Source organism: Poecilia mexicana, unplaced genomic scaffold, assembly GCF_051168715.1.
Source record: "Poecilia mexicana isolate PSO_F unplaced genomic scaffold, ASM5116871v1 scaffold_3, whole genome shotgun sequence".
Taxonomy (NCBI): Eukaryota; Metazoa; Chordata; class Actinopteri; order Cyprinodontiformes; family Poeciliidae; genus Poecilia; species Poecilia mexicana.
In genome coordinates, this window is record NW_028263372.1 from 34936803 (window position 1) to 34952235 (window position 15433).

At 40.1% G+C, this 15433-nt stretch overlaps 1 protein-coding gene across 4 annotated transcripts in view; it reads right to left on the reverse strand.

Annotated features, from left to right (window-relative positions):
- Positions 1-9689: 9689 nt before the first annotated feature.
- The window catches only part of crtc3 (CREB regulated transcription coactivator 3), a 46703-nt gene continuing 40959 nt past the window's right edge, over positions 9690-15433 (reverse strand). For all 4 annotated transcript variants that reach the window (XM_088004493.1, XM_088004495.1, XM_088004494.1 and 1 more), the window contains 4 exons: positions 14453-14728; positions 13179-13262; positions 12642-12852; positions 9690-11739 (listed from right to left, as the gene is read on the reverse strand). In XM_088004493.1, the coding sequence (XP_087860619.1) occupies positions 11534-11739; positions 12642-12852; positions 13179-13262; positions 14453-14728 (777 nt within the window). In that variant the 3' untranslated portion in view covers positions 9690-11533. The remainder of the gene's footprint in view (positions 11740-12641; positions 12853-13178; positions 13263-14452; positions 14729-15433) is intronic.

Sequence of the window (15433 nt, forward strand, 5' to 3'; positions counted from 1 at the left end):
GCAGGCTGGGTAATGAAAGCAGGCTGTTGAGCTGCACAGATCTGAAGATCCAAAATACCAGAAACATGACAAAGCAGCGAAGGCCGACATTCTCGCTGCGGGAGTCGGAGCGGCTGTGAATCATCAGCTGCCATCCAGTCTGAATCTGACTGAGATTAACGGAGAAGTTTGGCTCCAGAAAGCTCTGGATTCTCTCCACTGGCTTCGTCAGACGGGTTGGAGGATCAGCAGCTCATTAACAGGTTTAGCTGAACATGAGTCCTGCATTAGCAGCCGCTTATTGGACCTAATGTGTCACGGTTCATGGCCAGGTTCTCATTTTGTGCTGTTTCTGATGATTCAGCTTCATGTTTTCCTGTTTTATTTTTCGCCTCCAGTTAGACGGCAGGAACCTGATCCAGAGAGCAGACCATTCCCTCCTCTCTGTCACTGCTGGCCACGACCCCTCAACTCAACGTTTACACTCGCACATAAAAATGGCTGCAAACAGATCCACAAGTATACGTCTTTGAAAAGCAGAAGTGGAGCCTGCTGTGCAACCAACAAGAATGCAGCAAGTGGTTTCTGGATAGTAAATAATCAACTAGACACTTGTCTCTTCCAGCAGCCATTGTACAGACACACAGCAGTAAAACCAGCTGACCAAACAGGCTGGGCTCAGCTTTGGTTGCTAGGTAACGGGCTTGGCTTGCTGATTGGTGAAGTTATATTCTGGAGGTTTTTAAAACAGCTAACTTTCCAGACACCAAAAAATACTGAAGTAGTAATACTACGTGTTTACAAGGCATATATTGCCATTTCATAGTTTCAACAAGGTAACATAGTTTCAACAAACTATGCTACCTTCATAAAAATGCTGTATATATCAAATATGACTTAAAACTAAATGTACTTCCTAACTCAATGCCTTGAAATTGGGCCTCTGTCTCTTTAAGAAAGTCCTGCTCTTTCTGACACTCTGCCTTCCAAAATGGCTCCTCTATTAACCTTTAACAACATTTTTACCAGGGTTGCACTGAGAAGTAGCTCCCATCATGAGCTAAGCAGTTCCATCAGGTGTTTGCTAATTGCTGCTGGCTAGTTTGAAGGAGCTGAGAGGGGGAGGAGCTGCAAATCAAAGGCCGAGCTCAGTCCAACCAGGTGTTTGGAGCTGAGTGGTTGCCATAGAGATTAGAGGATTTCTCAAACATGCATGAAAGAATGAAAGCAACACTCCAGGTATGTTCTGGGAAAAACATTATAACATGATGTAAAGTTGAAAAAGCAGATTTTACATGATACTGTCCCTTTAGAGTCTGCACTGAGTTTTGTGTTGTTAAGTCAAACGAAGCCTCAGCTTAACTTACAAATTGCTTCCCTCCCAGGTTCTTTCTTGCCATATATAACGATTAGTTTGTAGCTGTGGGCTGGGTGAACATGTCCCGGCCCGTCAGCCAGCCTCTCTGCCCTCCCTTCGGTTCCCCCAACACACACTTCATCTCTGCTGAGCCTCTTCACTGATAGCCGAGTGTTTACAGTAATCCTCATGTTTGTGCGCCTAGCATGCGAGGCCATCAGGGCCGCCTTTGTGTGCGACAGCCTGCAGGTTTTCCATGTCTGCCTCTGTGCTAAAGGGCGTCTTTAGGGTGATGTCAGGGAGCGGTGTGGATCCCACCACAAAGAAAACCGATTAACTGTGGGCTCAACTGTGGCGCAACGAGGCAAAATATATGCAGAAACTTTCCATGCTGCTGTTGTCTACGCCCATGCACACACCTAAGGACAAGTTTACAGTAACCAAATAACCCAGCGGCCATGTTTTTGGACTTTGGGAGGACGTCAGAGTACCCATAATGCACAGGGAGAATATACAAGCTCCATGCAGAAAGACTATTACAAGATCCAAACTCTCAACCTTCTTATTGCAAAGCAACACAAAAACAGTTCCTCCAGCTTTTTACTGACTCTAATTGTGGAAATTCACACAAAATCAAAAGATTTCTGTTTTGTTTTTTTATATTAATGCAGTTATTTGTGAATTTTTGCAACTTTTCTTTTGTAAAAACATCGGGTTTAAGTGATTGCTAACCCAATTTAACCAAAGCGCAGGGTTAAAACTAACCTGGTAAGAGTTGCCTGTGATTAGTAATGACTGGAACATGGATCAATATATTTGATTTGTATTTATTTGATGATTTTGATGATGGTATTTGAGAAAATATAATGTTTATTGCTTGTTTCATGAATAGATACTTTATTACGTTTTGGTTCTTTGGTATGAAATACTTTAAACTGCCTTTTGCTGAAATGTACCAAACATTTAAACTTAACTTAAAGATGAAGGACGGTGTTTATAACTCAGGTTTGTGGCAGAAAATCAATCGGTTTAAAAGAAATTCACCGTTCTGTCAAAAATCAAGATAAAAGCACATATTTGCAATTGCTTGAGGTGGATAGGCGAAGCTCTGGATCGCGTGGTGTTGGTAGTGATCACCTGTAGATCACCTGTTGTTTGTAGATCTACTTTTTGCTTTTAAGTTTGAATGATTTTCGTCTTTGATCACTGTTTAAACCTGCGGATCCGTTATGCTGCTTTTGGACAGGGACATCTGTTACACACTGATGTTCTGCCTTGGATTTTTGAAGATATTGATCAGAATAAAACAGCTGGTGTGTCAACAATGATTCCCTATTCAAAAGTTAGCATTTTCCTTTATAATTTGGAATGACCTAGATATGATGGTGGATGGTGGATGCCTGCACAATTTTGTCTGTTTTAACGTGAAAAATGATCCAATTAAAACTCATCCTGCTTTTATCCCAACCTGCCGAGCCGTCACCTGGGCAGCACATCCCCATGTGATGTTCTGACATGATCTGGATGTGGCGAGGCTTTAATGGCTCCAGCAGGATTAGGAAGGGAACACACACTCCCCAGGCCGGGATTTGTGAGGTTCATGAGGTTCATAAATGAAGGAGGTTGAAAACAAAAGATCAGCAGCTTTAAATTTACCGCTGGCGGAATCAAACAAACCAATTTCTTTCCAGGCAGTGTGTGTGCAGCAGTCGCATTTGTCCATCAGATCTCGATTCAGACATGAATTTATGTGTTTTTTCCATATAAAACACAGTTCATTAAACACAAACAGGCAATGAAATCTACCATATAAGCCATTTATATGTTATTAACTCATCAAAAGCTTCCCGAAGTGTTGCTTTGATTCCTTCCTGCATGTTTGAGAAATCCTTTAATCTCCATGGCAACCATTCTGGCACTCATGATCTGTCAGCCAATCAGAGGAGACATTGGCGTCTTATTGCGGCATCGGAGCGACAAGTCCCGCCTACTTGGGAGCAGCTATGTATGTAATTATAGTCGGCCATTTTACAGAAGAGTTATGGATTCAACACGTTGGAATGACGCACAAACATTTATGAACGTGTGATGCTGTGAGCTGCACAATATCTGAAAGAACCAAACAAACCATCATCCTTCTTCCACTTCCTGACATCTTCTTTGTCGTTTCCGCCAGTAGAAACGTCCGGTTGTCGATCATGTGACTCGAAAAAAGAGTTTCCATTGTGAACAAAACAATTTCAATATGGCTGAAAAACCTTGTCATCTAACGGAACAACTTTTCATCACCAAACGTGACTTTTTTTCAACATTGCCATGTTTCCACTCAGCAAATTTATTTTCATAATTTCAATTTGCGCATTTTTATGGTTAACGGAAACACGGTTAGTGATTTTGTGTTGCTAATTTATAAATATTAGGAAGGAATTTTGTGAAATTTTCATGATAATTTTCTGCTTTCCTCTTCTGTATGACAGTAAATGTGACTTTTCTGTTATTCGCCATATTGATCACGGACTTTAACTAGACATCCAGTAAGGCTGAGGCAGCAGTGTAGCAGAAGTAAGAAATACTGTCACATGCAGATGGGAGTTAGCCATCATCAATGGTTTTTACTACTTTAACAGAAAATTTAAAATAAACTCACAAATAATCACCTTGTGCAAAAAGCTATTTATTTGGTTTTGTGTGAATTTCCATGGTTACAGAATTACAAGAAATTCTGTAATCACACTATTTAGGCTACATATAAATCTGCATTAGAGTTTTCAAAGTTAATAAATGAAGGTTGAACAAAGAAATCACCGACATTAACCTTACGGCTGGCAGAGGGAGGAGGGCGACGTCTGCAGAGAAATCCTCCACAAACACTTTTCTTTCCAGGCGATGTGTGCAGCAGTTAAATCTGTCCATCAAATCAGACATGAGCTTACATGCTTTCCCCAATTCATCATAACACACACACTTCATTGCACACAACGGGCAATGAAATCTACCAACCGCTTTCCCACAAGAGAAATAAAAGCCACTTAAAACCTCCAGTAAATACCATCCATTACTTTAACTGAGCCGTTTGGAATCCGTTCAGCAAGACAAATATCTGAAGCAGGAGTTTATGTACAGAAACCAAACAGTCTGAGGGAATCTATCAGCAGAAAACCGGGCTTTAGATCGGGAGCAAATGTTTTCCGTGGCAAAACATTGTTTGCTTTTTTCTAAATGCTGCTTAAATTGTGTTTAAATAGCAGGAATCATGTCTGTTCCTCCAACAAATACATCATGCTGTCAGGAAATGTTTACTTGGATGAAAAGTTAACTTTAAAATTTGATGCGAACTGTAACAAAGTTTAAAAAAAAGTTCCTAAGAGAAATAGATTTGTTGTAGCTGTGGATGAGCACTGGGACCCCTTGAGTTTTCATTTCGTCACATTACGGCAACATGACAGATCAACACGGAGGACAAGCTGGTCTTATAAGTTCATAAGTTTAATATTGAATTGATTTTTTTTTTTTTTTGCAAGACTATTTTGTAGTTATTGGATTAGAGCGTTTCCATGATTTTCAATGGCCTAGTCAAAGTCCAGACCTACATGTTTTGGAGAATTTTTGGCAAAATTTGAAAGTTGATGTTGACAGACACTTTCCATCCCATCGGACTGAGCAAAGAAGAATTCAGCTGGGAGATTAAAAACGATGCCTTTCTTTCAAAATACCACAAACGTTCAAAATCTACAACATCATGGTCACAAAAACGTTTTAGAGTTTCAAATGTCAAACATTTTTGACTTTTGAAACTCAGAAAATTTCAAAAGATTTTTTTTTGTTTTAGAAATGTCTGAGATCAATCGCTACATTTATTTTCTTTAGTTTTTGGTGGAAATTTACTCCACTAACTTTTACTAATTTATTTAGATATTTTTATTGCAAAATATTAAAAAAATATTTACAATATAAATTATTTTTATTGCAAATAAAATGATTTTATTTTTGTGTTTCATTAAAAAAATAAAATGTTTTATTTACAAGTAGTTTATTGTAAATACAATTATTTTATATTCTTTTTATTTGCAGTGGCTCCAATACACATAAAAATTATTTTCAAGTTTTGGATCTACAATAAATATCCATTTTCAAAAAAAAAAATTGGGCTTCTTCATCTTTATTTTTTATTTTTATTTTTTGTGGCCCACTGCAACTTTTGAGTCAACAATTGTGGCACATGTGAGAAACAGTTTGGACGTCCCTGCTTTAGTGCGACCGGACTCCAAGCCAAACACATCAAACTCAGATAAACACTCAACCTGCACAGATGCAGGAGAGAGAAACGCGTCGCGGTGCAAACACCAACAGCTGCAGCAGAAAGTTTACAGAACCAAAGCTTCACGTTTACTGGATCAAAATCTCTCTGCAAACAAGGTCCTCTCTCTGAGCCGCTTATTACTGTCAGATGTTCCCACTGAGCAGAATCGGGCCTCACGGCGGTCGGATGAGGAGGGCACAAAAGCATGTAAACAAAAGCCAAAGCCGTGAACCACATCCGAAGCCCCTTCACAAAGCAGACCGCAGATCAGAGGCTTCTGCTCCTGCTGTTCTGGGAACAATGTTTGTTTTTAGTCATTTCTGCTCTGATCCTGCTGCTGTTCTATTTAAGTCATAAAGCACCGAAAGAGCAGAGGTGAAGCTGGGTGGGCATCCAAGAAAGACAAAGATAGAGCATGGTGGCCGAGGAAACTCACGTCTTAAAATGTAGCTAAATAATAATAATCATTGTGAAGACCTCTATACAACAATAACAGCACAAACAGGCTCAGTCCTGGGACCTCGCTTATTCAATACATTGTTCCCACAAGTTTCAAACTGAAGTGATCCGCGCCATCTTGGTAGGCATGCACATCTTATCCAGCACATAAAAGCTACATTAGCTAAGCTAACTTTGCTAGCTCGGCAGTAAGTACTACAGAAAATATCACAAATATTTATCTTATAACACTGAGGTGGGTAGAGTACTCAAAAATTGTAACTGAGTAATAGAGCAATAGAGTTATGAGAGCTACTTCTAAGCTTATGGCTTGCGTATTGTTGTCATAGCAACTTCATAGAAACTGCCTACCAAGATGGCTGCCAGCTACAAAGCTCCCAGAAGTCTCATGAGAACGATGTATATCTGTATGCTCCCACAAGCTCAGGTTATAACAGGAAATCCAAATAGTTTCCATGACTACACAGATGATACACAGCTCTACATTATGATGTCACCAGGTGAATCAGAATCCATCCAATCGCTGAACAGATGCTCAGATCAAATCATTTCAGGTGTCATAGGTTTCTCCAGCTGAACAGAAACAAAACTGAAGTTACTATGTTTGAACCTAAAGAGGAACAACCTTCAGTTATTACAGCTAGAAACCAGAGGTCAGGATGAACTCTGACCTGAACATTCAGAGCAACATAAAGACAGTTACAAAGTCGACCTTCCATCACCCGAAGACCATTTAAAGGATTAAAGGACTAATGTGCCAATTCACATTGAAAGAAAATATAAATATTTTTAAAAAGGTAATTTAGTTCAGTTGAAACAGCACAATAAATGTAGTAACTACCCCAAACTGGAGTTTTCAAACCTATATTTCTGCTAATGATTATTTTCTCCCTGCAATCGATGAAAACACATTTCATCGATTGTGTTTTTATTTTAAAATCAGAAAAATAAAAAGACAATTCTAATAAATGTATTAAATAACAAAATATGCTTAAAGGGGCAGTATTATGTAAAATCTACTTTTTTTAACTTTACATCATATTTTCATACTGTAGTGGCACAATTAGCCACTAGGTGATGCTAGAGCACCCACTTTTTCCTTTGGACTAAAAGAAGTGCCCTTATGAAATTATTTTAGTTTTTTTTATTGTGTATTGTTAAAAAAAAAAAGTGTAGTGTCCATTTTATTTAATTTTTTTTCAATAAGCTGTTGACATGATTATTTCATGGTAAAATTTCCCGCCTCCAGCCCATCATTCCTTTACATTTTCTTCCTAAATATCTTTAAAACCAGTGAAACAGACTGAAAGCGGCGCTCTGAGACCGGGACCGGCTTCCTGAGCCTCATTAGATTCTGGCAGGCGGGCAGCGGCGCCGCCTGCCCCCAGCCGGTGGGAACCTGGAGGACAGCGCTCACACCAACACAACCTTCACAGGAATGATCCAGCCTGGCATCCCGATCTGCCTCCAGCTCTGCGCCATCATGGCCTCCCTCCCTCTGGTTTCTCTCTGAGCGTTGTTTTTTTTTGTTTTGGGAACTGGCTTCCAGACTCCATTTGATAAATGAGTTCTGGCTGATTTCCAGGAGCCCACACTGGCCATCTGCCTGGCTTTACTCTGGTCCCGGTGAGAATGTACGGCTACTGGGAACCAAATGTCTTCTTCATGACTAAACTAAAACTAATGTTTCACAGCAGATTCCTGGAAAACCTAATCTGTGATTTATAAATAATTAGCACATTTTGAGATGGTTATGATAGATGAGCATTCCTGCGTTGTAAGTAGTGATTAAGTAAAGCTGTACTTATTTCTTAACAGTAAAAGAGTCGGATTTTGCCCTCCAGGTGGCAGAAAGAAGGAATCCATTACCAAATTGATGCCATCTGACTCTAATTTTAGCGTTGCCATCAATTAGAGCTGACAGCGCCGCTGCATTCACCACTTCCAGGCTCAGGACTGGGCCAGAGAAGTTCCTGCTAAATAAAGTCCAGGTTTCACAAAGGACCGGTATCCATGGATACGCTTTCATCGCACAAACCAACCTGAGATTACTGAAACGTTCTGTCACCGTTATTTCACAGCATTAACATGCATCGTCACATTTCAGATTTGTTTCTTTGTAAGTTTTCCGCTGCGCTTTGGGTCCTTTGTTCTGTTTATTCAGCTGGCAGTAGCAGTCAGTCTCACAACGAATCTGAAAAGGCCTCTGACTGAAGACTGTAGGACATGCTAGCAGCTCACTATTTGGGCAGCAGAGAAGATATTTCACAGAAATATGATACCAGCCATTGTTAGCAACCACTGCTAATCCACCTCATTTGCTTTTGCCTCTCCTCTCTAAAGCTACAGTACGTAACCTTTCAAAAAATATCCCTTTACATATTTGTTAAAACTGCCACTTTAACACAAGAAAAAATAAACACCAAGTTCCCATGCCTTCTCCCAGCGCTAATTAAGAACAACCAATCAGAGCCAGGAGGCGGGTCTTAGTGCTGACAATTATGATGGTGGTTGACAAATATCTTCTCCCCCAATCAGCAGAGTCCATTGTGAATGTTAAGGCCAGTTCACATAGCCACCGCTAACAGCAGATAAACAGTCTTCATGTAATGCTAAGTTTTTGCGCATTTCCACGAGCATGATTGACAGCGCTAAGACCCTCCTCCTGGCTCTGATTGGTTGTTTTTGACCAGGTGCGGTTAATTACTTCAAAGGGGAATGGTAGGAATCTACAACGGCATATTAGAGCCAGTGTAGATAGAAAAAAAAATTAGAAATAAATTTCCACCAAATCACATCTTATTTTAGGATTTACAGGGAAAAAAAATTCTGAGTGAAAAGTTGTGAACCCCCCCAAAAAATGTTGAGATTAATCTCAAATTAGAGAAAGAAAATAAGTAAATTTCTTAATTATGTTTTATGTAAAACATTTTTTTACAGAAAAAAACCAAGCAGGGATATGATGCTTTCCCTTCATGAACAAAGTAAGAGATTAGCTTCTGAATGCTAGCCAATAAGCTGCTCCCAGTTTTTTAAAAAAGACAAAAAAACATTGTTGCCATGGTTACACAGCATAACAACTGTCAAAGTAATAAAAAGTAATCCCAAGAATCCTTCCAGCTGCACAGCATTTGACATCACAGGGAATAATTGTCCAAACATTAAACATCTCTGCCAAAAACCAGAAGTCTAGAAAAGGAACAAATCTCCTCCAACATGCTAACAAAACACAGAAACTAAATCGTACCAAGTAGTTTTGGTTTCTTGTGCAAATATCTCAGTTCACTTGAAATAAGACAAAACTAACTTACAAATAACTTTACAGCAAGACATAGGATCTTGTTTTAGGTAAATAATTCCTTAATATTGATGAATGTGGTCTAGTTCCACTGACAGATTATTTCCCCTCTAACATGACATTTTTCCTAAGTTATAAGTGAAAAACAATAGTTAGTATTTAGTTTCTACTTATCCAATTAAACTTTAAAGTTCTGAAGAAGCAAACGTCGCAAACAGATGTGCTGCATTTCAACTACACACTACTGCCCCCTATTGGGAGATCCAATAACGGCAACAAAACTTATAAACTTCATACACGGTAAAGTTTTTTTTTATTGATTATATTAATTTGGAAAGATAAGCACTATAACATGTTATAAACCAATAAACTTTTATATTTTGAGGGAAAACTCAAATGACTTAAAAAAAAATAACACTAAAGGGCATAAACATTCTTTAAATAACAGAACTGTACATTTTATATGCACCTAGAAAAAAAAAGACAAAAACAAACTGTATGTTGAGACAGAAAACAACCACAGGCAGCTAGAAGTGAGCTAAAGCTGAAGAGACATGATTATCAGCTGTTGGAATAAGGAAAGAGTCAGTAAGGCAACAGAAGGCAGGCGAGCAGACAGCAGGAAACCCTTAGAAAACAGCAACTTCACACCACAAAGTACTTCTGAAAATAGAGAAACCCTTCAAAATAAAAGCCTAGAGTATCGACATGCACAGGAAGGAGCCGCAGTTTGACTGGAAACAAACCCAAACCTCTTCTCAGAGCAAACACCAGCATAGCCAGGGGACACATGCAGTATATTTGTTTTTTTAGGATAAAAATAATTTGATCCCTCACATTGTGTAGGTTTAACAAAAGACAAAGAGCCAGAGAGCCATGTTGCACTGCATAAAGCTGCACCTGTTCAACAGGTTTCACGTGGAAAAAGGTTGCATAGGAAACAACAAAAGAGCAAACATCGAAGGCCCTTCTTCAAAAGTGACACAAGGGGGCGCTCAATGCCCACCATGACTGAGCTGTTACATAACCCACTGCAGAAATGAGCTATAGGGAGAAATCACAGGAGCACAAACAGAAAATCTGATTTTTTTACATCAAATATGAACCAAACATGGCATGCCGTCGAGTAAAGTCTCTGACTGATGGCTTCGTTCTTCTTTGGGTTAATCAGTTAAAAACTGTGTAAAAAATCTACACAACGTGAACCAATTAGTGCAAAAAAAAAAAAGAGTTTAAGTGCATTTCTACATGATGTCCGATGTTCACACGGTCAGTCTGCTCCGGCGGTGGGGTTCCTTTAACTTCAGTAACAAAAACAGAAAGTGGATCCACAGTAGCACATGCCCTTATTCACAATCAGGTACAGTATAAGCAAATTTACAAGTCGGTACAAAATGTAAAACAAAAATCATACGCAGGGCAAGAAGATCTGCAACAGAAAGGTAAAAAAATGACGCAGGAAGGAACCCGAATGTTCGTCCAAAATGGGAGAAAAATAGAGCTTTTACTCAACACGATCCATTCAAAATATCCGCCATTTTTATACAGTCACATATTTGTAAACAGTTTGCCCTTTTTGTCTCATTTGAAAATACGCTCTAATTGGCTCTTTTCTTTTAAGAATATATATATATATATATATATATAAAAGCACACATTTCAAAACATTCTGACACCGTATGTAAAGAAACATTTGAAAAAGTTTAATCCCTCCTTTTTTTGTTTTTTTCTTCTTCATTTCCACCAGAACCGGGTTTTCCGCTCCAGCTGCCGGCGCCGCCTGGAATCCAGCTCCTTTTTTTATTAGAGCCACAACAGAAAACGTAAATTATGTGTTGGATTTCTGCTGCTCTTCTGCACGGCGATGGGGTTGCTATGGTGTGTAACCATGGTTATGGTGTTTCCATGGCTTCAGGGTATCTGGCGCTGAGGGGGGGAAAAAAACGCAGGAGGGACTCCGGCGCTCCTGGATCTCGTTTTTTTTTTTTTTTTTTTGGTTTGAGGAGGGGATGGGGGCTGAACCAGATCCCAGATCAGATTTTAAACTGGATGGTTTGGACAAGATGACAGACCTGCAGCAGAATGAACTGTTTGCTCACATCTCCAGTGCGGCGGCGCTGGCTGCGGCGGCGCTCTGTGCTCAGAGTCTGTCGCTGCGGAACGTGTCCTCCACAGACGGGTCGGGCAGCACCATGTCGGGGTCGCTGAGCATGCTCAGTCCGTCCAGGCTGAGCGGCTCGATGCGCAGCTCGTCCTCCAGCGGGAAGCCTCCCTCCGAGTCGAAGCACTCGGGAACGGTGGAGAGGGCGTTGCTGATGTCCTTGGACAGACTCGGGTTGGAGTCATCTGAGACAACAGATGATGGAGGTGGGAAAGTCACAACACTTCCTCTCACTGCGACGCTGACATCAGCAGCAGCAGGAGGCAGAAACTCATCAACTGGATGATTTTACACTAATTATTTCAGACGGAAGACCTTAAACACTAGAATGCTTCATAATCCGTCCAACCAAACAAAACAAATCTTTGGTTTCCAGAAACTACTGGGGGAAACAACCCTTGAAGCCACTTGGAGGAAGTTAATTTGAAATTTAATACTGGTTTTAATGTTAATTCTGTTATTTCTGTAACATTTTAAGCACTTTTTCATGTGACCCTCCACCTGATGCTGCTGTTACACCTGAATTTAAACTCTGCAGGACAACTTGTGTTGTTTCTATTACTGAACTGAATTCAAAAACTGATCCCAAAGGGAAATTAAATGTTATAATTCAGCAATTAAAATAATATTTTGAAGGCAAAATAATATTTTCTAGTTTCATAAATATTTTACTTTCTAACTGGTTACAAATCATCCAAACACAATTTGAATGATGTAAAATGTCAGTGAATTTAAACCTCCAGGTAATCTAAACCATCTTAAGTGGTGTTTATTTCACTACGGCTTCTTTTTTAATGTATTTTACTTCTATCACACTAGTAATTGATTAATCATGATTAATCATTTCAGTTCTAGTTGCAGCTCAGCTTAGAGCGCCAATGAAAAGGAGTAAACCTGAATTTCTAGAAGCACCAGGAAATTCCTGGGCCCAAATTTGGGTTTCCTCCAGAGGGAACGCATATTTCACTACAGAGTTTGTAATTAATCGTGATTAATCGTGATTTACTGATTAATCGTGATTAATCGTTTCAGTTTGAGATGTAATTTCTTTTTTTATCTTTTTCTCATTTTTCAGTGTCGGACTCACCTGTGAGAATGATGTTGGGCAGCCCTCCGCTGCAGTTCGCGTACAGCATGTTGGCCCTCATGTGGGAGGGGTCCTGCAGGTTGCCATGGCTACCCCCCAGGCCGGAGAGCGCCGCCTGCGAGTAGTAGAGCGAGGAGGAGGACGACGGGTCGTAGCAGGATCCCCCTGCTGAGGAGCTCAGAGCGTTTTCCAGCAGGCTGAACTGGTCCAACTGGGAGCAGATGGGAAGAAAATGGCCATCAGAGAACGGCGGTTAGCACAGCGGCGGTTAGCACAGCGGCGGTTAGCACAGCGGCACTCCCTGTGTCAGGAGTTTCCTCCAACTGCGTTTTATTTACAACAATGACAACAAATCACAGCTTCCTGAAGTTCTAAGACTAATTTCAGAAACGTCTGCAGCTCGTTTTGCTAACCCTTAAAGTTGCATTTTGCTAACAAACGCGATGCAGATTAAGAATCTTTATGAAGCTCCTCTCTGGATGGCAATGGGTTCAACATCTGGGCTGCAGCTGTGCGAATGTGCTCTTCTGCCCTCACCTGATAGGGCAGCGTCTTGTTCTGTCGGGTCGAGAACTGCTGCTCCACAAACGGGTCGCTGAAGAGCGACGCCAAGCTGTTTGCCTGGTAGGGAGGCAAAAACACAAACATTCAAACTTATTATCGTTTTATTTCATTCATCACAACCAGATTTATTCATACCAGAGGCCAGAGGTTGACCTTTGACCTGAGGTGGGCAGAGTTCCCAAAGATTTTACTCAAGTAAGAGTGGCACTACTGCAACAAACGTTACTCAAGTAAAATGAAAAACAGTATACAGAATATACAATCAAGTCCTGAGCAACTGATGAAATTATCAATCATTTAACATTTAAAAATGACATCATCAGATGGACCAACATGTAAAGTGGAAATTTAGTTTTTTTATGGCAGGCCTGTGACAATGAGCAGTAAGTCAGTTGATTGCAAGATAAATTAAAACAAACTCAATAATTTCCATTTGCATTTTTCTCTTTCTACCAAAAACAGGATGAACAAAGTTTTCAGTCTGGTGCTTCGGTTCCAACTTTTTTTTATAATTATATTCACAGAGACTTCATAATTCATTTCATTTGTTGTTTATGTTACTTTGTTTATTTATTTTGGATATTTAAAATGTCTTCCAGTTCAAGTGTTAAATGTTTATTATTGATCATTGAGAATGTGTTTAATGTAAAAATACTCCTACAACTTTTTTTTTTTTTTTAAAGCTACTGAAGTAAATGTAACTGAGTAAATGTAACTAGTTATTACCCAACTCTGCCTTTGACCTGCATGATTTGCCAGATTTCACATGATTTAGAAGAACAGATCAACAAGCTGAGAGAGAAACTGATAATAGATCAGGATGACGCGTTTGGAGCAAAAGCTCCCAAGGACACGCAGCAGCAGAAAACAGCTTCAGTTGCTGCAGCTGTTAAATCTGATGCATTCATACATTATTTTACATGTTTTTAGAGACTCACCACTCAGACCCTCACTGCCTGATTCAGATTTCAGGTTTCATTTCTGACCTGCAGAATTTCAAGTAACATTCTAAGAGTTATAATTTTAGACCCATTTGTGTAAAAATGAGTGAATAAAGGTGCTGTAGGATCCCTTAGAAAGACACGAAACAATCCTCCAAAGGTCACTGCACCAAAGTGTGACCTCTTGGGGTCACCAAGTCTCCATAGTAACCATTAGACACCGTCTACATGCCAACCGCCATAAATGTGAACAATTTAATAAACACAGAGACGTGACAGAATGAGGTTGCTGTGTGCAGGTCCCACCTGGCTTGTGTTGAAGTCCAGAGGGATGTTCTGAAGAGGGGAGACAGGCTGGTGCTGCTGCTGGTGCTGCTGCTGGTGCTGCTGCTGGTGCTGCTGCTGGTGCTGCTGCTGCTGGTGCTGCTGTTGGTGCTGCTGTTGGTGCTGCTGTTGGTGCTGATGCTGCGCTTGCTGCTGTTGGTGCGGCCGGCCGTGATCCACTGCATGCTGTGGCTGCTGGTACAGCGGGTACGGCGGAGGCGGTTCCCTCGGCATGTTGCTGGTATCCAAGGCGACGCCCTGCAGAGAGGACAGCGAGGACCCAAAAAGACAGAACCTAAAGGTTGACTGGTTCTCAAATTTTTAGCTTCTAATAGAATAAATGCAGTATAATTCAACAGAGTATTGGACTCGCAGGTGGGAATAAACCTTCAGACCAAATCTGCAACGCTTGTTACATTTTCACCTGCTGTGCTTTTATTTCACACTGCACTGAAACGGACTAAACACTTGAAAAACCTGTTCCCCTCCTTGCCTGTGGGGGCGCTGCACCAACAACCACTGAAGGAAACAACAGAAAAACCTCAAATGAAGGCACTGAGTGCAAGTTCTTTCTCAATGAGATGTAAGCAAAAAGGAGTGGTGTCAAATTTTAGCATTTGCAGGATTTCTCTTTTGTCTTTGATAAAACATCACAAACTATTTCTACGACAGAGAAATGCAGCAACTGTAGGTAGAAAAAAAAACTTTCTGGAAAAAAACAAGAAACTTTCAAAGCTTGAAAAGGCAAAAGTTTGTGAGAAAATAACTCTGACATTTTCTAGTAAAGACTTTGGAACTTTATGTGTTTGAAAAGTCACAAATTTTTAAGAAAAAAAGGGAAATCTCTAAAATCTCCCTAAAAAAGTGAAATATTTCCAAAAAATATTTACATGTTTTTTCTAGAGTTGGTGGAAATGTACTCCTCGTTTTAGTTTTAGTTTTCTTTTTGTATGCAACGCTGTC